The 23,449-nt window shown below is 42.3% G+C and overlaps 1 protein-coding gene across 2 annotated transcripts in view; it reads right to left on the bottom strand.

The window, feature by feature from the left end:
- Positions 1-1,692: 1,692 nt before the first annotated feature.
- The window catches only part of LOC135509397 (guanine nucleotide-binding protein G(o) subunit alpha), a 147,606-nt gene continuing 125,849 nt past the window's right edge, over positions 1,693-23,449 (bottom strand). Inside the window, exons 5-8 of one of the 2 annotated variants that reach the window (XM_064930026.1) lie at positions 18,615-18,743; positions 15,973-16,102; positions 6,828-6,981; positions 1,693-5,660 (exon numbers count right to left, since the gene is read on the bottom strand). In XM_064930026.1, coding sequence (XP_064786098.1) covers positions 5,473-5,660; positions 6,828-6,981; positions 15,973-16,102; positions 18,615-18,743 — 601 coding nt within the window. In that variant the 3' untranslated portion in view covers positions 1,693-5,472. Of the gene's footprint in view, positions 5,661-6,827; positions 6,982-7,943; positions 10,997-11,551; positions 11,706-15,972; positions 16,103-18,614; positions 18,744-23,449 lie in introns of those variants that run through there. The other variant, XM_064930025.1, reaches the window with a different exon arrangement.

Below are 23,449 nucleotides of genomic sequence, written 5' to 3'. Positions count from 1 at the left end.
GGCATTCGTTAATAAGAATTGAGATATGTGAGTGAGGTGCTTTGGAGCATGGTGATTGGCAGCCTGGAGAAGGGAGATATAATTATTATATTCAGCCCAAGGGCACAATGGCCACTTGGGCTGCAAAAGGTATGGATTTCTTTAGGGGGCTTAACGGCCACACAAGGGGGATGCCGCCAGGAAATTCTAGGCCTGGTGAGAATATTATCAAGTGCTTGTCAAATTGTGAATGACAGATTGATGAAGTGTGTGCAACCTGCACAAGAAACAAAGCAGAGCTCATGCCTTACATGCAACTTTTTTCAAATCATCATTAGAGTCGCATCATGCAGCCTAAAAATGTATTAAAAATCTAAACATATAGCGTCTGTAACACAACTAAAGTCGACTCTAATGATGATTTGAAAAAAGTTGCATGAGCTCTGCTTTGTTTCTTGTGCAGGTTGCACACACTTCATCAATCTGTCATTCACAATTTGACAAGCACTTGATAATATTCTCACCAGGCCTAGAATTTCCTGGCTTCTACACCTGCATTGCTTGCTGTTTGGGGTTTTAGGCTGGGTTTCTGTACAGCACTTTGAGATATCAGCTGATGCACGAAGGGCTATATAAATAAATTTGATTTGATAAATAAAACTCTAAATGAAGCATATCGGAGGACCCATTTCTTTGTTAATTAACCGCTCAACACAGAATAGTGTGCACATGCCCTCGGAAATCGTTTGGAGAAAATATCCTTTATATTTTATTCAGCTATGTTCAACTGTATTCTTCAGACTATAAAATTCAATGAAATAATGCCACGGAATTCTAAGCAAATCTTGTCTGCTAAATGAACTAGAGTAGCACACAGCCAGATCAGGACCTAGTAGGACCTCTTGTCTAAAATAAATAATGGATTTAATGTGAAGGTTTAGGCTATATTACATGGATTTATTAGACTTTTTAAAATGTAGATGTTCCAAAGGTCTGCATCAGTGGCTTGAAGGCTGTGTGGACGCCAGGGCATGCTAAATGTGTTTATGTTCATTAACGATCAATTACCGTGAGACCAGCAGTTATTTGCTTGACAGTCATGGCTGACTAAATGTAATGACCGCCACAGCACTGGTTATGTTGTTTCGTGCATTCTTACTTAGTTTCACGGTGTTGTTTATCTTATTAGCAGTTTGTCAAGTGCTAGAAGGTGTCAGGTGCCAGGTGCCAGAGGACAGTGTGATAGAAGGTGTCAGGTGCCAGAGGACAGTGTAATAGATAGAAGGTGTCAGAGGACAGTGTAATAGATAGAAGGTGTCAGGTGCCAGAGGACAGTGTAATAGATAGAAGGTGTCAGGTGCCAGAGGACAGTGTAATAGATAGAAGGTGTCAGGTGCCAGAGGACAGTGTAATAGATAGAAGGTGTCAGGTGCCAGAGGACAGTGTAATAGATAGAAGGTGTCAGGTGCCAGAGGACAGTGTAATAGATAGAAGGTGTCAGGTGCCAGAGGACAGTGTAATAGATAGAAGGTGTCAGGTGCCAGAGGACAGTGTAATAGATAGAAGGTGTCAGGTGCCAGAGGACAGTGTAATAGATAGAAGGTGTCAGGTGCCAGAGGACAGTGTAATAGATAGAAGGTGTCAGGTGCCAGAGGACAGTGTAATAGATAGAAGGTTAATTATGAGTGACAATAAGAATCAGAAGGCCCCAAGTTGTAGTCATGAAAACTGTGGCTTTTAATGTAAACACTACATTCGATTGGTATTCCAGCACGAACATCCCACATGAAAGAACAACCATTCCCTAAAGAGGAGGGAGAAAAAGCAGCACGGAAAAGCATTTACTGAGATAAAAAATGGAGGAAAAAGGAGGGGATCAAAAGAAAAAGAATGCCAAACTGGTATATGTAATAATACACAGTATTCTTTAAAAACATTTAAATCAAGAAGGCAGATAGGGAGGAGAGATACATCTTTCCAAATCTATGTGTGAAGTGAGAGCTGTGCTTTTCTATGCAGACCTGGAAGGTGTTTGAGTACAATTCCCCCCAAATAAAAGAAAGCGCATGAATCTGTACAGCCGCGTACACACCCCGCCCTTAACAGCAATGGGACAGGACGTGCTCCAAAGTGGTTCTTCCAAACTAACAAAATAAAAAAAATAGATATTATATATATATATAAGTCAGGCTAAGTAAAGACACTGTAATGCAGGGGAGAACAGGCAGAAATAATCAGTACAGTTCATAAACATCAGTAAGTCAGTAAAAACAGTTCAAGTGTGGATCACGGGAACCCTTGTCAAACATTTTTTTTAAAAGGGGGAAAGAAAAAAATGTTCTGTAGCTACAAAGCACAAGAAATATACTTCAATAATATTACAGAATCATCATTATCATTGATATTGTAATTATAATCATCATCATTTTCTGCATTGTTATTATTGTCATAATCATACTTTTTTGTTAACTTTGTAAAGATTTTAGAACCCAAGGATCTACAGCTTTCTACCAAGACACAGTCCAATGACCCTTGACCTCAAATCTCCACATTACTGGTAACACCCAGTCCATATGATGGTTGTCTCTTTATGTCGCTGTTGTCTTTTGTCTTTCGTTTTTTCCCATTTCTTTTACCTTTTTTTGTGTGGATTTTGTAGGATTTTTTCTCAACGTTTTCTTATGTGACGCGTTTAACTCCTTCTTTTTATTTTTATTATTATTTTTATACAAAGGCTGAAGGGTTGCTCATGCTATTTGTGTCAGGAGGCGTGACGGGAGACACCACTACCCAGCTAATGGCCAACCCAAAACAATTCAACGAGAGGTGAGAGAGGTGGGTGCTAGAAAAATAAAAAGATGAGTGGAGGAATAAAGTACAAGGTGTGTGGTGAGTGCAGAGGTGGTGTGTGGAACAGACGATAAATAAATAAATGATCATAAAAAAGTATAAGTTCCTTACATGATCATGTTAATAGGTATTCATTACAGTAACAAGGTGTTCCTAGGCCTATCTCCAAACCTATCATTCTCCTGGGGTTGGCACTGATATGACACTTTTCAGATATCCGGTTCAGAGGCTTTGGGTCACAAGCTGTGACTCCCCGCTCCAAAATCCACACAGCCAATGGCAAAGGCCCACCGGAGTGACAGGAAGGGATGGGTGGAAAAAGGGTGCATCAATCCTGGGTGTTTCCTTTTAACTAAATGATCAAATAGCTGAACAGAACTTCCAGGATTACCATGAAAACCCAGTCTGGTACAAAAGAAAGAAACTGATATTTACTGTCATACTCATGACCATCATACCTATCATAGCCATTGTTAGAGCTAGAACAGTTTTCAGCATAGTTACAACAGTAATATACTCAGGCAAATGTGTACAGGTCACCCATGGACTGATATTCATGTAATAAATATAGACATGATAAACATAAAAAAAATACAAAAACATTATGAAAAACAAGGTTGTTTTGTTAAAAACAAAAAGACAGTTGGGAAGGGGAAAAAAAAAACATTAAACGAGTTCTCAACTTTGTTCTAAAATTTTAAAGGCTGGGTTTCTATAAGAAATCAGTTCTGTTGGCAGCGCCTCGAAGACGAACTAAAAACAATGGGGCCATACTTTCGAACATTAAAACATTTACATTTAAATCCACACCAGTCAAATAAAATCATTGATGTAGTTGCACGTGATAGAACACTACTTGTTAGCTTTTCCCATTAGATAACCTGGCATATTTAGCCCTATGCTAACATCACCAGCTGGACATGATTATTTTCTGTAACAAATTCACTTTTTCATGAGAGCATCCTTAACAGAAGTCACATGTTGATCTGCTAATCAAAGTTACTAAAACACGCACAAAAGTTCAATTGGACAGATAGCTCACTGTTGTGATCTTGGCTTCTGGTAATTTTCGTTGTTTGCAGCAAGTTCGAATTCCAGGTGAGGTATAGTTTTTTTCCTTTGAAATGTAGAATTATATTTATTGTGATGTAAGGGTGCAGCCAAAACCTTGTAAATTACAAATATATTTAATGAGAAGCTTCTTGGAGTCCCTCTTGCAGACTGACACACTGTTATACAGGAGTGTAGATCTGCTGGAGCACACCGGAGCCACGCTTCACCACTTCTTAGAATGGTGCATGTTTAATAAAGTTTAGGTCAAAGCTGAATCAATATCTAGCAATTTGTCACCAGACCCACTGGCTCCAGGTCATCTATAAGTCTCAGCTCACTAGTCACCATAACAACACCCACCCGTAGCACACGCTCCAGCAGGTACATCTCACTGGTCATGTCCAAAGCCAACACCTCCTTTGGCCGCCTTTCCTTCCAGTTCTCTGCTGCCAATGACTGGAACGAATTGCAAAAATCGCTGAAGTTGGAGACTTATATCTCCTTCACTAACTTTAAACATCAGCTATCTGAGCAGCTTACCGATCGCTCATCCCCATATTTTTATATACTTTTTTTTGTTGCTCTTTTGCACAACTGTATTTCTACTTGCACATCTATCACTCCGGTGTTTATTTTCTAAATTGTAATTACTTTGCTACTATTGATTGGCCTATTTATTGCCTTACCTCCTTACTCCATTTGCACACACTGTATATATACTTGTTCTATTGTTATTGACTGTAGGTTTGTTTATGTGTAACTCTGTGTTGTTGATTTTTGTCGCACTGCTTTGCTTTATCTTGGCCAGCTCGCAGTTGTAAATGAGAACTTGTCACTGGCCTACCTGGTTAAATAAAGGTTAAATTAAATGTAAAAAATTAATAACTTAATGATTAATTAGTGTTCTACATAGGCCTAACATACCAAACCAAATAGGTTTAAAATATCCCTCTGGTGGCCAGGGTTAACCTATTTCAAGAAATGCCGTGGTGGATAAAAAGTCTAATATCTTTGTGGAATTTGTTATACAGAATAATCACCGACAGCTGGTGAGGTTAGGATAGGGCTAAAATGTGCCAGACTATTTGATGGGACAATGATACTAATCAACAATATTAATTGGCTGATGCACATTTTGAGACGGAGAAACAGTTTAAAGGCAAACTGTTTCTAATGTTTGCAAGTATGGCCCCATTATACACAGTACCAATCAAAAGTTTGGGCACACCTACTCATTCAAGGGTTTTTCTTTATTTGTACTAGTTGAGAGAAGGCCAAGAGTGTGCAAAGCTGTCATCAAGGCAAAGGGTGGCTACTTTGAATAATCTAAAATATATTTTGATTTGTTTAACACTTTTTTGGTTTCTACATGATTCCATGTGTTATTTCATAGTTTGATGTCTTCGATATTATTCTACAATGTAGAAAATAGTAAAAATAAAGAAAAACCCTTGAATGTGTAGGTGTGTCCAAACTTTTGATTGGTACTGTATATATATTTATATATACGTATGCCTATTTTTTAAATTTCATTATTTACCAAGTTGCATTTTCAATTAGAATAATTTCCAGAGGTGAAGCGATCAGGGCTTAGTACAAACCACAGCCTCGCAGGTTGTTGGCGATGATGATGTCAGTAACAGCGTCAAACACCACCTGGATGTTCCCTGTATCCGTGGCACACGTCAGGTGACAGTAGATCTCCTTATTAGGCGAGCGGTTCTTGCTCTCAAATTGTGCTTGGATGTAGGCAGCTGCATCGTCATAGGTGTTAGAACCTGTAATGGAGGTAATGGAGAGAGTAAAAGAGAGGAAGAGGGAGAAAGGAGGAAAAACAGAACAGAGAGAAAGGTAACAGTGAAAGAGTAAGAACTAAGCTGAAGAGAGCTTTTAGGGCCTGAATTCATTCCATTCAATATGTTTTTACATTCTGCTACATAAATATATTAGCATAACAAACATAACTATGCAGATATTCGTTTGAGCCAGTTTGCTACAGAAGGAAAATAATCCTGCAGCAACAGGAAATGTGAATTATGTGGATTATAATTAATGGACGTCCAAGTCTAAAATTTCGAACTTCAGAAGCCTTTTTAAACCTCAACTACACTACAAGTTTTTTTCTTCTTGCCTGCAACAGGGTGATCAATATAGATCTGACATCTGTAGTTAGCTCTATTGCAAAAATCACAATACTCTATTGAGAGAACCCATGTGACTTTAGTTACCATGAGAATACAACGGTCCCATTGGCTTAGCTTTGTGTCAAATGTGGAAGGCTGCAGAATAACGTTCACTTCTGCAGTGTTTATTAATTAATTATTTATTGCACTGCATTTCCCAGTCGTCACTGGCCAGGCCGTCATTGTAAATAAGAATTTGTTCCTTAAATTGACTCTCCTGGATAAATAAAGGCCAAATAAAATATATAAATGTGTCCCCTGCGGCTCTCTAAGCAGGGAAAGGAAAGGGTATGGTGTCTGTCTGTCTGTGCCTGAGCAGACAGGGACGGAGACAGCCCTCACTGGCCATCCCTTCTCCATGACTGCTCAAGCGTGGCTCTGCTTTTATTCTCTCTTAGGCTATGGTTGACCATCTCACCTTGTCAGACAGGAGAGAGAGAGGGGGCAAGGGGGAGGGGGTTAGAGAAACTAAATATTTGTATTCCCCTCTGGTTGAATATACCACAATGTCAACTCCTTTTAAGATCACATAGTCAAGACCTAGGTGGATTTTTAGACTCAACTTCAGGGTTTCAGCTAGCAGATACGATTTGGCAATTCTTACATTTACAAAATGTACAAAAGTGTCCATTTGTTGGAGGAAGATGGAAGATTTCTATTGTGTGGAAATGGATTTGAAGTTGATTTTGTCATCCTTTTTTTGTTATCAGATGTTATATGTTAGTCTGTTTAACCACGTTCTTTTTTATCTGGTATACTTACCGGTATACTCAGGGAAACAGATACTCAAGGCAGATTTCTTGATCTTTTCGGCAAACAGATCTTTCTTGTTGAGGAAGAGAATGATGGAAGTGTCAATGAAGAATTTGTTGTTACAGATGGAATCGAACAGCATAAGAGACTCGTGCATGCGATTCTGCAGTGGAGAGTAAAGGAGGAAGAGAGAAAGGAGGACAGAAGCAGAGGTAGGAAGAGAGAAAGAGAAGGAAGAGAGGTAGGGAGGGAGAGAGAAACAGATCACGTGGAAAGGTTAGCATCAGAGCAATAAAAACCAAGCTGCACTAGTTGAACCAAGCTTCATGACTTGAGGACAGTAGAGAGAGAGTGCCTCCCAAAGCACTCGGACAGGACAGACTGCTAAGTAGGAGAAGAAAGGGTTGCGAATGAAACTTTGTTGAACCAATCCGAACAATTGAGCTCTGCGATAAAGAACATTGAATGGCTAGAATCAGACATAATGAGATGTTTCTAGGAGACAGCTAGCAGCTGCTGTGCTCAGTGTCCATGTGTCTGACAATGACTCAGGTGATAAACAGGGGGCAGAGGAGAGAGAGAGAGACAGGACCAGTCCAATCATCCCTTCACAGTTCTCATCAACATGCAGAGAGAGATCAAGAAAGAGAATGGAGAGACATAGTGAAATATTGTGTCTGTAAGAGTGTGTGTTGTGGTACTGAGAGAGGTGTTGTGTGTTAGTGTAAAGTTTGTGTGAGTGTGCTGTGCAACGGGCAGTAGTTTGTTTCTCATAGTCCCCTGGGCTCTGTACTGCAGGCGGTGACACGCTCATAATTAGCTCAGTAGCATCCCATTGGGCAAGGAAGGACAGAGTAGAGAGAGAGAGAGAGAGAGAGAGAGAGAGAGAGAAAGAGAGAGAGAGAGAGAGAGAGAGAGAAAGAGCAAAGCACTCTGCACGGCGGATACACAAACTTGATCATCATCCAACTTGAATCAAGCCCATGACCTCTATTTAAATAATTCCCTTTTCCAGGGTAAACATGACGCAGAGAGAGTGCCATGAGTCATAAAGAAGCAGGCACTTGGCCTGGGAGAGAGCGACAGAGGGAGAGAGAGAAAAAAGAGAGTGAGGAAGGGTCAGACAGAGTTTCATGTGGTGCTTTATTATTTCCTTCATTTAAATACACCCTTCAATAAATAATCATAACAGTGAAAGAGACGAATGAGCAAACAATAATTACATCAGTGAGACACAAACAACACCTACTAGAGAACAGGCACTAAATCATACCATGACGTACTGTACTGTCAGCATCCTAGTGCTGCTTGTGGGTTGGTGGCTTGGTACGGTGTTGTATGGTTTGGACGGACACTGCATTTTCAAATGAACAACAATTTAATTTCCTCATAGGGGTTGTGGTAAGCTCCAGAGAATAGCCTCCAATGTATTCCTCCCATGCAGATGCAGAGACAGTCTTGGTGTCACATAGGGTGAAATGCATTCAGGGAAAGAATTCTCCTTTTCAAAAGTTATATTGTTGTGCCGATTGTTTTATTATTTATGGCTGCAGTTGAAATATTGGTATGTTTTGCCTGCTGTGATTGGAAGTACCTTGGTGTGTGTATGTGTTTTGTATGTGTGTGCGTGTGTGCTTGACAGGGACTGACACACTGGGTGCTGGGAGAGCCTGACAGCTAATCAACTGTATTATAGCTCCAGACAGTTTCTGTACATCACGTGAACCATCTCCACCAAGGCAAAGTGCAGACGTGGTAAACTAATCTCTATTACATCAGAGGACCACACTACTGTATACCATATCCACTGCTCTCTCTCTCTCTCGGTAACCACCAGACTGGAGATCTAGTTTACTCAGGGCCACATATTGTACCTCCCATCCGTTTCTCTCCAGCAGATACACTTACCAATCTGTCTCTTTACCTTAGCCCTAAGACTCCATTATCCATCAGCCTCACTGCTGTGCACATAAACTCTATTACCAGCGTTCTCTGCCTGCCGTTCCCTGATATTATTACCCTTCATTCCCTGGACCAAGGACACAGGCTTTATAGGCCATCAGTCAGATGTAAGGCCAAGCTATACAATGAGCAGAGAGACCATCTGGTTGGGTGCTCTGGGACACACACACATGCCCTGCTAGACTTCTGAAGGCTTCCATCTTAGTTTAGCCTCTGGTATAGAAAACTCCAGCTGTGACTCTGCCTGCCGACACCGCAGCACGGACAAGCTTTTTATTCATCAGAAAATGTGGCACACCAACACCGTCTCAACAGATTTGGCACAGAATGAGATTTCTTCTGCCCATGAGAACTCAGAGACCATGTCCTGTTGTGGAGCTGGCACAGCCTTTGCTTCCTGCAGCGCACCTACCCGAAGCAACACAGTAACTTACTGCAATGGTGTTGTAGTGTACTGCAGTTCAGTCAACAAATCTTTCACAGAGCCCAGAGAATCAACGCAGTGGCTGTCAGAGTCACCTGACACACAGGAGGCTGCACCTGCCAGCTAAGGCAGGCGTGGTGCTGAGAACGATCGTCATGGAAACATCTGCCCTACCCCCACTCACCCGGCACCTGCATGGGTGTGACAAATTAGTGATTTCGAAGAGAGCTTCCTACAGCCATGACAAGAGCACAGCTAAAAGAGGAGGACGGAATCAAACCTCAGGGAGCAGGGTTTTATTTGGCAAGAAACCAACAGGCTTCTCCCCTTCTTAGAGTGGTTTGGCATTATCTGGCAAATGACAGGGAGGGTGTTGTGACATTTGGTGTCCTTCCTGAGGTTCTGTGTAATGAGAAATGGAACAGCTGTTTCCTGGATAACCTCATCCTACACACGCTCTCTCTTACAGTATACTACAAACAGATACTAACTTATTTGACCTCACACACACACACACATTAAACACCCCCTGCTTATCCTATTGACGCTCCCATTAAGAATATAGCATTGGCACCGGTAAGGCAAATGAGTTACTGACATAGCCAGGCCAATCACCATCAATGTAAGTCAAACAACTCCCAGTGCTTGATTGAGACTGCTGAGGCACCTAAACCTCAACCAGAAAATCTGAACTAAATATGACGGGTGAATATTTCTACAGCTCTAACTCAACAGGCAGTGACTTTTATGAAGATTACCACTGCTACCAATTTCCATTATAAATGGGTTACAATTAGTTACGCAAATACACCGTACGGTTTGGGCAAATGTACCCTTCAGTGAGACCACTGCAGTGTAAAGGGCTCAAAACATCTTTGGCTGTACTTTCAAATCTTACACATTTCACACCGAAACATTGAATCGTACAAATATTAGAGAATAGCCCAAAAAAGCCAACCAATACAAAAATCTTGGAACCCACATGACATATAAGCGGAACAAATAATATTTCAACAAAAAAATCCTGAAATTCACATTATTTACACGGTAACATCTTCCACTAGCCACAAACACATCTCAACTCTTCAACTCCAATTCCCACTTCAAAGTGTTTCACAAAACTGTCCAGGCACAAATTCCTCTCATATCAGATGACTACTACTCAATAAGCAAAAGAGATACTTTGTTGGTAAAGATGAGCAGTTTTCCTTGTAAACTGTATATTATTGTTTATGGTGGTGACCCAATTCCAGTTAGGCAATTATTACTGTTGTGTAACATTGTGCAAGTGTTTTAGTAAAACAATGCAGCATATTACCAAACATACAGAAATAATCTACCACTAAAATGACTTTTGTATCAAATTGTCAAAATGTGTATTCTTTATCAAACTAAAACTAATTGTTCCATTCAAGAGTCCTCTCTTTTCATGACTTCACCTCTCCTTGTGATGTGCAAAGCCTGAGGCCTAAAATACAACTGTCTCTCTTTCTACAACTGATTTAAAATGTTTTATTATATAAACAAATCTAAAACCATAAAAGACTGAGGGAAAAGTGGAGGAGATGGTTCTATCCAGGGGCACACTGGGTCTATCCTCTGGGTTAATACAGGCCACAACCACGCAGGTTTTTGGCGATGATGACATCGGTGACAGCGTCAAACACAAACTGGATGTTGTTGGTGTCGGTGGCACAGGTGATGTGGGCATACACTTCCTTCTGGAGGGACTTGTTCCTGCTCTCGTACTGAGACTGTATGTGGCCCACCGCCTCCATGAAGGTGTCCGTGCCTGCAGAAAGGTGTGAAAAAGCAGGAGAAAAAGGAAATGGAGAAAATATATGGTCCAAGACGGGATGTGGAAAGGTCAGTTAATAAAAGAAAGAAGAAGTAGAAAGATGAAAATAAAAGGGAAAGATAAGCAGACAAAAAATAAAAAGATATAAGGACAAGAACGGACATAAAACTATGTTTCTTTTCAATATTACACACCCAATGTAAAACCTAGTGTTTGTCTAAGTGGCTGGATTATCCTGTAACTGTGTAGGGAGGCCTTGGTTTACACAGCGAGTACAGCAGGCTAGCCAGACTCCTGGGCTGCTCTGCACTATAAGCCCTACGATGATAACATGGAGTCATGCCAGGTAAGGGGTGAGTAAATGAGAAGAGAATAATAAGACCGAATCCTCTTCTCCAGTTCTGATTCCGAAAGCTAATAATCCCTCTTCAAGCCTTTCTACACATGATCACTCATTGCCACACTATCCCTTCTTCTAGTTGTCCTTCCTGTTGCTACTCCATCCCTCTGTTCTCCTAGCCCAATAGCCTTCCACTCTTCATCAATTACCTGTGTACTCCGGGAAGCAGATACTAAGGGGAGATTTCTTAATTTTCTGCTCGAATATGTCCTTCTTGTTGAGAAATAGAATGATGGAGGTGTCTGTGAACCATTTGTTGTTACAGATGCTGTCGAACAGCTTCATAGACTCATGCATGCGGTTCTGTGGGTATAGAGAAAACAACGTCAGTCAGTCTGCTGTGTGGCTCTCTTTCTAACTATGTCACACAAAATAAGAGAAACAAGTGAAGAAAGGAAACTACAAAGCAGAACAGAAACTAAACTTGAAATGCCCCTTCCAGGAGTTAAAGCGTTAACTGTATATGAGCCACTTCCCCCGAGATCCAAGAACATTCTAAAATAAAGTGTCTACAGTACTTCATTATCATGATCCTGTTTGCCACAGTGTCATGGTAATATGTTAAGTATGACAAGTATGCAGCATCCTGGGAGGGGAGCCTTGTTCATGCACAATGTTATTAGGTACGTAGCCTTGGTCTAGGACAAACCCTGTGTGCTTCTCTCTAGAACAGGGATGGGAGGGCATGCAAATACATTTCTAGACAATTGATACGTAATTTCACCAGGGTGTTTGTAGAGTTGGAAGCAGACACTCGATCTGGTGTGAGTGAATTGTTGCCTTGTTCTCAATAACAGTGGAAAAGACACAAAGAAGAAAGTCACGACTGCTCCTTTACAACCAATCACATTTCACTTAGAGCAGCAGAGAGGGCTCGCACAACCCAATCAGATTAAATAGAGCAGAGGAAAAAGCCAATCATAATCTGTTGATAGAACAAGAAGAGTCACAGACACTGTTCTTGTAGTGTTTGTAATTCTTAGAAAATGAGAAAGAGAAGAGATAGGAAAACTAATGACCATAGTTTAGCATTTCTCTCATCAGTTGATTGAGCCTCTGACAAGTAACTCTGAGAACAAGGCAACGCATACTACAGTACAGACAGTGTCATATCATCCTCACAGTGCAAGTCACAGGCACTCACAGGTAAATACACACAGTTACATAGAGTACATACATACTATGTACACATAGAATCACATCACAACCAGAAGGAGTGCTGCTTTTAACTCTTTCCAGATGATTTTGGACTCTTTGTCCTTGTTTAAGGTTTCATACCTGTACACATGTTTGGTGGGAGGGCCCTCTGTGGAACCAGGTGGGTTTTTAGCATTTGGCGATTGGTTAGAGAGGACAGCCGGTGGCGAGAGATGACAGGAGAGGAGCTGAGACGAGAAGACGTTGAAGGAGAGACGAGAGCTGCTGGAGGGGCTCAGTGGAGCAGAGATGGACATGCACAAGGGCCCAACTCATCTCCACTCTTAAACACACACACGTGCACGCTCGCAGAAGCAGAAACGCACCCACAGTCATGTGCTAGCACGCACACACACACTCCCCCCAACGATAAAAGGAGAAAACTGTAGAGCAGGCAGGAAGGACCGAAACCAAACCTTGCAGTTACATTTATTGAACAGGATTGCTGTAGAAACATTTTTTCGATGCCCTGCTGTGCATGTCTTTGAGTGGGTGCTAATACTTGCATGAAGGGGAAAAACAGGGAAAGGAAGCCAGATAGAGGGAGCAAGAAATTAATGCGTTTGTGTGTGTGTGTGTGTGTGTGTGTTGATACACACGTGCGGGCATGTGTATAGGAGTCCAGGAGTAAACAAATATGACTTTGATTTAGGAGCCCTTCAACCTGTTAGAAGAATAGTTCAATAGAGCCAGTGTTCCTTCCTTGTTTGGTTTATCATGTCTGTTAATCAGTCTGTACTGAATTAAGGGAATTGCCTTCTATTCTCAAACATTTTGTTGTATTTTCAAGTAGGATTATCCTGAACTATAGAAATAGTTCTAAAATAAACCCAGCTGCTTTTGGAAATGGCAGTAGAATAAATGTAGTGAGGCTTTTAAACAGGCCTGGGAGAGATTATACTGGATGTTAGAGTTGTATATCGCACATATAGGCCCCGAAAACACTGTTCACGCACTGCCATTGGTCATGGGGGTGCTCAGGGATGCTCACTAACTAAGCAACTGTATGGAAATCAACTCATTTGCCTGGGCATTAACACCAGCTGATACAACCAGAGGTTATGGTAGAGAACTGGGTGGAACCAGATGGGAAGTGTGACTGCTGTGTTTGCATAGAGAGAAATACAGTAACTACATGGTCTAATCTAATGCTGTGTTATGTAAAGCTCCTCACATATTTTTGCTTATCAAAAAACAAATCCAAAATGAATCTGCACTTGCATGTGAACGGTCATATCAATGTAAGCTACTGTACATTAGCAATGTGTTTCAGAGTAGAGATAAAGCTGAGGATCCATAGATAAAATGGTTGGTAATGGTAATTGTGAACCCTTCATTTCAACATGAGTAGCAGGAAACCAGGGATGTGGTACACTGGCGTAGCACACCTCCCCGCAGCCCTGGCAATGCCCTTTTAGTGTAACAGCTGTTTGAAAAGATTGACTGGAATTTCAGCCTATTTTAGTTATGACATCACCAGGCAGTAAATTAGTAGACCAATAAGAAAGAGAGTTCCAAACCTCTATGCTAATAACAGCTAGTTTTCAGTTCTTCCCTTCCCACTCAGACCAGTCCCAGCTAAATGTGTAGAATAGCAAGAAGTTGGCCGTTTTCATTACTCGGACCTCACGAAACGGCGTTACGCCACTGGATGTGTACTGTACATACAGCGCCTTGCAAAAGTATTCATCCCCCTTGGCGTTTTCCTATTTTGTTGCATTACAACCTGTAATTTAAATGGATTTTTATTTTTATTTCTTGTAATGGACATACAGAAAGTAGTACAAATTGGTGAAGTGAAATGAAAACACTTACTTAAAAAATAAAAAACTGAAAAGTGGTGTGTGCATATGTATTCACCCCCTCTGCCATGAAGCCCCTAAATAAGATCTGGTGCAACCAATTACCTTCAGAAGTCACATAATTAATTAAATAAAGTCCACCTGTGTGCAATCTAAGAGTCACATGATCTGTCACATGATCTGAGTATATATACACTGAAAGGCCTCAGAGTCTAACACCACTAAGCAAACGTCACTATGAAGACCAAGGAGTTCTCCAAACAGGTCTGGGACAAAGTTGTGGAGAAGTACAGTTCAGGGTTGGGTTATAAAAAAAGAAAGAAACTTTGAACATCCCACGGAGCAACATTAAATCCATTATTCAAAAATGGAAAGAATATGGCACCACAACAAACCTGCCAAGAGAGGGCTGTCCACCAAAACTCACAGACCAGGCAAGGAGGGCATTAATCAGAGAGGCAACAAAGAGACCAAAGATAACCCTGAACGAGCTGCAAAGCTCCAGAGCGGAGATCGGAGTATCTGTCCATAGGACCACTTTAAGCCGTACACTCCACAGAGCTGGGCTTTACGGAAGAGTAGTCAGAAAAAAAGCCATTGCTTAAAGAAAAAAATAAGCAAACAAGTTTGGTGTTCGCCAGAAGGCGTGTGGGTGACTCCCCAAACATATGGAAGAAGGTACTCTGGTTAGATGAGACTAAAATTGAGCTTTATGGCCATCAAGCAAAATGCTATGTCTGGCGCTAACCCAACACCTCATCACCCAGAGAACACCATCCCCACAGTGAAGCATGGTGGTGGCAGCATCATGCTGTGGAGATGTTTTTCATCGGCAGGGACTGGGAAACTGGTCAAAATTGAAGGAATGATGGATGGCGCTAAATACAGGGACATTTTTGAGGGAAACCTGTTTCAGTCTTCCAGAGACTTGAGACTGGAACGGAGGTTCACCTTTCAGCAGGACAATGACCCTAAGCGTACTGATAAAACAACACTTGAGTGGTTTAAGGGAAAACATTTAAATGTCTTGAATGGCCTAGTCAAAGCCCAGACCTCAATCCAGTTGAGAATCTGTGGTATGACTTAAAGATTGCTGTACACCAGCGGAACCCATCCTACTTGAAGGAGCTGGAGCAGTTTTGCCTTGAAGAATGGGCAAAAATTCCAGTGGCTAGATGTGCCAAGCGTATAGAGACATGCCCCAAGAGACTTGTAGCTGTAATTGCGGCAAAAGGTGGCTCCTCAAAGTATTGACTTTGGGGTGAATAGTTATGCACAAGTGTTTTTTGTCTTATTTCTTGTTTGTTTCACTAGAAAAAAATAAACAAAACAAAATGCCCAGGGACCGAATACTTTCGCAAGGCACTGTAACCCCGGTGTAGGAAACTGTTGTTCATTATGTTGATGTATTCAACTAAGGAAACGTACATGACTCATATTAAAAGGAAATTATTGAGCTGCATTGTAGAGTGTTTTATGGAGATATAGACACAATTAATTAAGTGTGTGTGTGTGTGTGTGTGTGTGTGTGTGTGTGTGTGTGTGTGTGTGTGTGTGTGTGCGAAACTCACCGTGGTTTCGTCTTCATGCAGCACCTGGTCGTACCCACTCAGTGCCACACAGAAGATAATGGCTGTCACGTCCTCAAAGCAGTGTATCCATTTCTTCCTCTCCGACCTCTGACCTCCCACATCAAACAGCCTATGGAACACACACCATCCATTACACGTGCACAGAAAAACCAAAAGCAACCATTCAGAGATCACATACTGTAGTATAAAGTATACAGTGTCAGTACAATATCTACCACATACAGTCAGTTTGACATAACAAAAACACATTGGTATGGCATATTCATTTTGAAATTGCTCCCACTTATAGTTTGAGTAACATAGCTACAGTAATTTTCCATTGAGGTTAGGCTCATGCACAGATTTCCAACCCCTCCCTACATCTGAATAACAATGGATTTCAAAGGGTTTGCTGCCACAGGCCAGCAAACAGAAGGCTGGAGAGGTCTCTATACTGTAGATACAGCATTTCAGGTCAGGGGCAGGGCACACCCACAACTGCTGGGGTTACTGGAACAGGTCTGGGAAAGGACAACAGTCCAGTACCACGAGACTAGAACATTCTTCAGTACCAGAACACTACATTAGCCCTCGCAAAAAGCCTGTCAGAGAGCAAGATTTAGGATCAGGAATTAATGGAACATCAAAGCCTGACAGTCCTGCACTGTTTTATACATATTATATTAAAGGCCCAGTGCAGTCAAAAACGTGATTTCCCTGTGTTTTCTATATATTTACACACTGAGGTTGGAAAAATACTGTGAAATTGTGAAAATTATTATAATGCCGTTTTAGTGTAAGAGCTGTTTGAAAAGACGGCCTGAAATTTCAGCTTGTTTTGGCATGATAGATATTTTGCCCTGCCTGTTGACATCACCACGCAGTAAATTAGTTAATAGACCAATAAGATAGCTCCAAACCTCTCTGCTAATAACAGCTAGTTTTCAGTTTTCAGTTTAGACCACTCCTAGAAATCCAATCAAAATTATTGCTTGAGAAATTTAAAACAATCATAGTAAGGTACTTAATTGTTACACAGAAATGATTTAATAGAGATAAAAATGGCTGAATTGGACCTTTAACACATTATTTTCATAATGTATTTTTTGTTCTCAATCAGCTGACTGAGTCAGAGAAGGAGATGAACAAAGAGCTGCTTTGTGCTAGCAGGCCCTTCAGGCAGGCTGGCAGGAAGGCCGCTGTGTGAGGAGCAGAGGAAAAATACAAGCCCTCTTTTTTTGTGATAGAAAAACAACTGATATTAACATGATCATGTTAAACCAAGCTAAATGGAAAGGAAAGGGGAATACGTAGTTAGTTGTGCAACTGATTGCATTCAACTGAAATGTGTCTTCCGCATTTACCCCAACACCTCTGAATCAGAGAGGTGCGAGGGGCTGCCTTAATAGACAATCACTTCTTTGGCGCCCGGGAAAGGGTGGGTTAACTGCCTTGCTCAGGGGCAGAACAACAGATTTTTACCTTGTCAAAAAACAAGCTGAATTGATTTTAATTGCACATCCTGCTTTTTCAATGTACATCCCACTTTAAAAAAGATTGAGTAATATAATGAATTGGTAGCACTAGATTTTACAGTGCATTAAATACCACAAAATATCCAGGTAATACTTAATGATTTAAACTTAAATAGTATGTCTTCAGGTTTGGCAGTTCTAGAATAATTAACTAAAGAGTATAATTTAAATGTACATTCAGTCACAGCTCCTTTTCTCCCAGCGCTCTGTGCTGATCCCAGTGCTCATTCATTTAAAAAAAGAAAATGTTAATTGCCATGGTACAATAATGAAAAAAAAAAGAATCTAGGGTACAATCCATGTATGACACATCATAATCACCATTTAACCACACATACTTTAGCTACAAAAGACCGTTTACACAACCAGGTCTCAGAGCATTTCGTATGATTCTGTATGTAAATCCGAGACACTTAGTATGATATGTTATGTTTCGTATGGTATGTATTCATTTGGGGATGTCCATCACCCATTTCGTATGATATATTGTGAATTACAATTCATATTATTTGTTCCGAATTTGCAAAATATGTTCCGAATTTGCAAAATGTACAATGTTATGAATTTGCAAAACGTATGACATGTTGTGAATTCTAGCTAAGTGGCTAATGTTTGCAAGCTGGCTAACGTTAGCTAGGCTAGGTTTAAGGTTAAATTTAGGAGTTATGTTAAAGGGTTAAGGTCAGGGTTAAGCGAAGAGTTAGCTAACATGCTAAGTAGTTGCAAAGTAGCTAAAAAGTAGTAAGTAGTTAAAAGTTGCTAATTAGCTTACAAAAGTTTCCCGTGATGAGATTCAAGCTTGAAACTTTTGGGTTGCTAGACATTCGCGTTATACGCCCACCCAACCACCCTACTTTTGTCTTTGCCTTAAGTGACCATCTGTCTTGTGCAACCATACCAAACGTAACCTATCATACTAATTAGTGTCCCAGATTTACATTTACTATGTTACGTCTAGTCTATGAGACTAGACGTCTAGTCATGGTTCCATGAAAAGGTCAACGTAAATGCAGCATAACCAGTTGGAATATATAAAAAAATAATCATTAAGTAGTTAGAGTAGAGAGATATTTGAGGAGGAAGAGGAGCACTGAGCCAATGTCTTACCTGAAGTGCAGATTCTTGAAGACAAAGTGAGTTTCTACAATGCCAGTGGTCTTGACTCGGGTTCTGAGGATGTCCTGCTCTGTGGGCTGGTAGTCAGGTGCACCGATCCGGTCTAAACTGTCTAGGTAGCTGAGGAAAGACATAGGCCAGTTAAGATCAATCCATTGGACTAAACTGTAAGGACTGAAACAGGGCCTCTGTGTAATTCTGGGTCAAGTACACACTGGTTTTCTTTGCACCACAGAACTAAATTAAGTGATTCAAATCATTGATTGGAGAGATAGTAGTCTGGCCTAAAACCCAGAGGACTAGACAACATTGGAATTTGAAGGGGTGGAACAGTGCACTCCAGTGACGAGGCCAATAATGGACATTTTAGACAGGAAATATCAAAGACTGGTCTATTGCTCAAAATATAGCACAACATCAGCTAGAGCAGCTGGGATTGCTTAGGACTGGGTGCAAATCTACTGCTCCACATGCAGGAGTGGTGACGATCAATATAAGGGGAAATAGACAAGGATGACAACCCAGGAAAAACAAGCTGTAACTCCCTCCGTGTGGAGAGGATCATACATCACACCGAAGACTAACCAACAGTCAGCACCCAGTAATGTGGTAGAGGATCATCACACCCAAGACTAACCAACAGCCAGCACCCAGTAATGTCAGAGGATCATCACACCCAAGACTAACCAACAGTCAGCACCCAGTAATGTGGTAGAGGATCATCACACCCAAGACTAACCAACAGTCAGCACCCAGTAATGTGGTAGAGGATCATCACACCCAAGACTAACCAACAGCCAGCACCCAGTAATGTCAGAGGATCATCACACCCAAGACTAACCAACAGTCAGCACCCAGTAATGTGGTAGAGGATCATCACACCCAAGACTAACCAACAGTCAGCACCACAGTAATGTCAGAGGATCATCACACCCAAGACTAACCAACAGTCAGCACCCAGTAATGCACCCAGTAATGTGGTAGAGGATCATCACACCCAAGACTAACCAACAGTCAGCACCCAGTAATGTGCACCCAGTAATGTCAGAGGATCATCACACCCAAGACTAACCAACAGTCAGCACCCAGTAATGTGGTAGAGGATCATCACACCCAAGACTAACCAACAGCCAGCACCCAGTAATGTCAGAGGATCATCACACCCAAGACTAACCAACAGTCAGCACCCAGTAATGTGGTAGAGGATCATCACACCCAAGACTAACCAACAGTCAGCACCCAGTAATGTCAGACCCAGGTCATCATCACACCAGCACCCAGTAATGTCAGAGGATCAAGACTAACCAACAGTCAGCACCCAGTAATGTGGTAGAGGATCATCACACCCAAGACTAACCAACAGCCAGCACCCAGTAATGTCAGAGGATCATCACACCCAAGACTAACCAACAGTCAGCACCCAGTAATGTGGTAGAGGATCATCACACCCAAGACTAACCAACAGTCAGCACCCAGTAATGTGGTAGAGGAACATCACACCCAAGACTAACCAACAGTCAGCACCCAGTAATGTGGTAGAGGATCATCACACCCAAGACTAACCAACAGTCAGCACCCAGTAATGTGGGATCATCACACCCAAGAGGATCATCACACCCCAAGACTAACCAACAGTCAGCACCCAGTAATGTGGTAGAGGATCATCACACCCAAGACTAACCAACAGTCAGCACCCAGTAATGTGGTAGAGGATCATCACACCCAAGACTAACCAACAGTCAGCACCCAGTAATGTGGTAGAGGATCATCACACCCAAGACTAACCAACAGTCAGCACCCAGTAATGTGGTAGAGGATCATCACACCCAAGACTAACCAACAGTCAGCACCCAGTAATGTCAGAGGATCATCACACCCAAGACTAACCAACAGTCAGCACCCAGTAATGTGGTAGAGGATCATCACACCCAAGACTAACCAACAGTCAGCACCCAGTAATGTCAGAGGATCATCACACCCAAGACTAACCAACAGTCAGCACATCCACCCAAGACTAATGTAATGTGTAGAGGATCATCACACCCAAGACTAACCAACAGTCAGCACCCAGTAATGTGGTAGAGGATCATCACACCCAAGACTAACCAACAGTCAGCACCCAGTAATGTCAGAGGATCATCACACCCAAGACTAACCAACAGTCAGCACCCAGTAATGTGGTAGAGGATCATCACACCCAAGACTAACCAACAGTCAGCACCCAGTAATGTGGTAGAGGATCATCACACCCAAGACTAACCAACAGTCAGCACCCAGTAATGTGGTAGAGGATCATCACACCCAAGACTAACCAACAGTCAGCACCCAGTAATGTGGTAGAGGATCATCACACCCAAGACTAACCAACAGTCAGCACACCCAGTAATGTGGTAGAGGATCATCACACCCAAGACTAACCAACAGTCAGCACCCAGTAATGTGGTAGAGGATCATCACACCCAAGACTAACCAACAGTCAGCACCCAGTAATGTGGTAGAGGATCATCACACCCAAGACTCCAACAGTCAGCACCCAGTAATGTGGTAGAGGATCATCACACCCAGAACCAACAGTCAGCACCCAGTAATGTGGTAGAGGATCATAACCAACAGTCAGCACCCAGTAATGTGGTAGAGGATCATCACACCCAAGACTAACCAACAGTCAGCACCCAGTAATGTGGTAGAGGATCATCACACCCAAGACTAACCAACAGTCAGCACCCAGTAATGTGGTAGAGGATCATCACACCCAAGACTAACCAACAGTCAGCACCCAGTAATGTGGTAGAGGATCATCACACCCAAGACTAACCAACAGTCAGCACCCAGTAATGTGGTAGAGGATCATCACACCCAAGACTAACCAACAGTCAGCACCCAGTAATGTGGTAGAGGATCATCACACCCAAGACTAACCAACAGTCAGCACCCAGTAATGTGGTAGAGGATCATCACACCCAAGACTAACAACAGTCAGCACCCAGTAATGTGGTAGAGGATCATACACCAAGACTAACCAACAGTCAGCACCCAGTAATGTGGTAGAGGATCATCACACCCAAGACTAACCAACAGTCAGCACCCAGTAATGTGGTAGAGGATCATCACACCCAAGACTAACCAACAGTCAGCACCCAGTAATGTGGTAGAGGATCATCACACCCAAGACTAACCAACAGTCAGCACCCAGTAATGTGGTAGAGGATCATCACACCCAAGACTAACCAACAGTCAGCACCCACCCAGTAATGTGGTAGAGGATCATCACACCCAAGACTAACCAACAGTCAGCACCCAGTAATGTGGTAGAGGATCAGAGTCAGATCATCACACCCAAGACTAACCAACAGTCAGCACCCAGTAATGTGGTAGAGGATCATCACACCCAAGACTAACCAACAGTCAGCACCCAGTAATGTCATCACACCCAAGACTAACCAACAGGATCATCACACCCAAGACTAACCAACAGTCAGCACCCAGTAATGTGGTAGAGGATCATCACACCCAAGACTAACCAACAGTCAGCACCCAGTAATGTGGTAGAGGATCATCACACCCAAGACTAACCAACAGTCAGCACCCAGTAATGTGGTAGAGGATCATCACACCCAAGACTAACCAACAGTCAGCACCCAGTAATGTGGTAGAGGATCATCACACCCAAGACTAACCAACAGTCAGCACCCAGTAATGTAACCAACAGTCAGTAGAGGATCATCACACCCAAGACTAACCAACAGTCAGCACCCAGTAATGTGGTAGAGGATCATCACACCCAAGACTAACCAACAGTCAGCACCCAGTAATGTGGAGGATCAGAGGATCATCACACCCAAGACTAACCAACAGTCAGCACCCAGTCAGCACCCAGTAATGTGGTAGAGGATCATCACACCCAAGACTAACCAACAGTCAGCACCCAGTAATGTGGTAGAGGATCATCACACCCAAGACTAACCAACAGTCAGCACCCAGTAATGTGGTAGAGGATCATCACACCCAAGACTAACCAACAGTCAGCACCCAGTAATGTCAGAGGATCATCACACCCAAGACTAACCAACAGTCAGCACCCAGTAATGTGGTAGAGGATCATCACACCCAAGACTAACCAACAGTCAGCACCCAGTAATGTGGTAGAGGATCATCACACCCAAGACTAACCAACAGTCAGCACCCAGTAATGTGGTAGAGGATCATCACACCCAAGACTAACCAACAGTCAGCACCCAGTAATGTGGTAGAGGATCATCACACCCAAGACTAACCAACAGTCAGCACCCAGTAATGTGGTAGAGGATCATCACACCCAAGACTAACCAACAGTCAGCACCCAGTAATGTGGTAGAGGATCATCACACCCAAGACTAACCAACAGTCAGCACCCAGTAATGTGGTAGAGGATCATCACACCCAAGACTAACCAACAGTCAGCACCCAGTAATGTGGTAGAGGATCATCACACCCAAGACTAACCAACAGTCAGCACCCAGTAATGTGGTAGAGGATCATCACACCCAAGACTAACCAACAGTCAGCACCCAGTAATGTCAGCACCCAGTAGAGGATCATCACACCCAAGACTAACCAACAGTCAGCACCCAGTAATGTGGTAGAGGATCATCACACCCAAGACTAACCAACAGTCAGCACCCAGTAATGTGGTAGGAGGATCATCACACCCAAGACTAACCAACAGTCAGCACCCAGTAATGTGGTAGAGGATCATCACACCCAAGACTAACCAACAGTCAGCACCCAGTAATGTGGTAGAGGATCATCACACCCAAGACTAACCAACAGTCAGCACCCAGTAATGT

Source organism: Oncorhynchus masou, chromosome 22, assembly GCF_036934945.1.
Source record: "Oncorhynchus masou masou isolate Uvic2021 chromosome 22, UVic_Omas_1.1, whole genome shotgun sequence".
Lineage (NCBI taxonomy): Eukaryota > Metazoa > Chordata > Actinopteri > Salmoniformes > Salmonidae > Oncorhynchus > Oncorhynchus masou.
The sequence above is the reverse complement of the archived record's forward strand: the minus strand, read 5'-3'. Positions and strand labels throughout refer to the sequence as shown.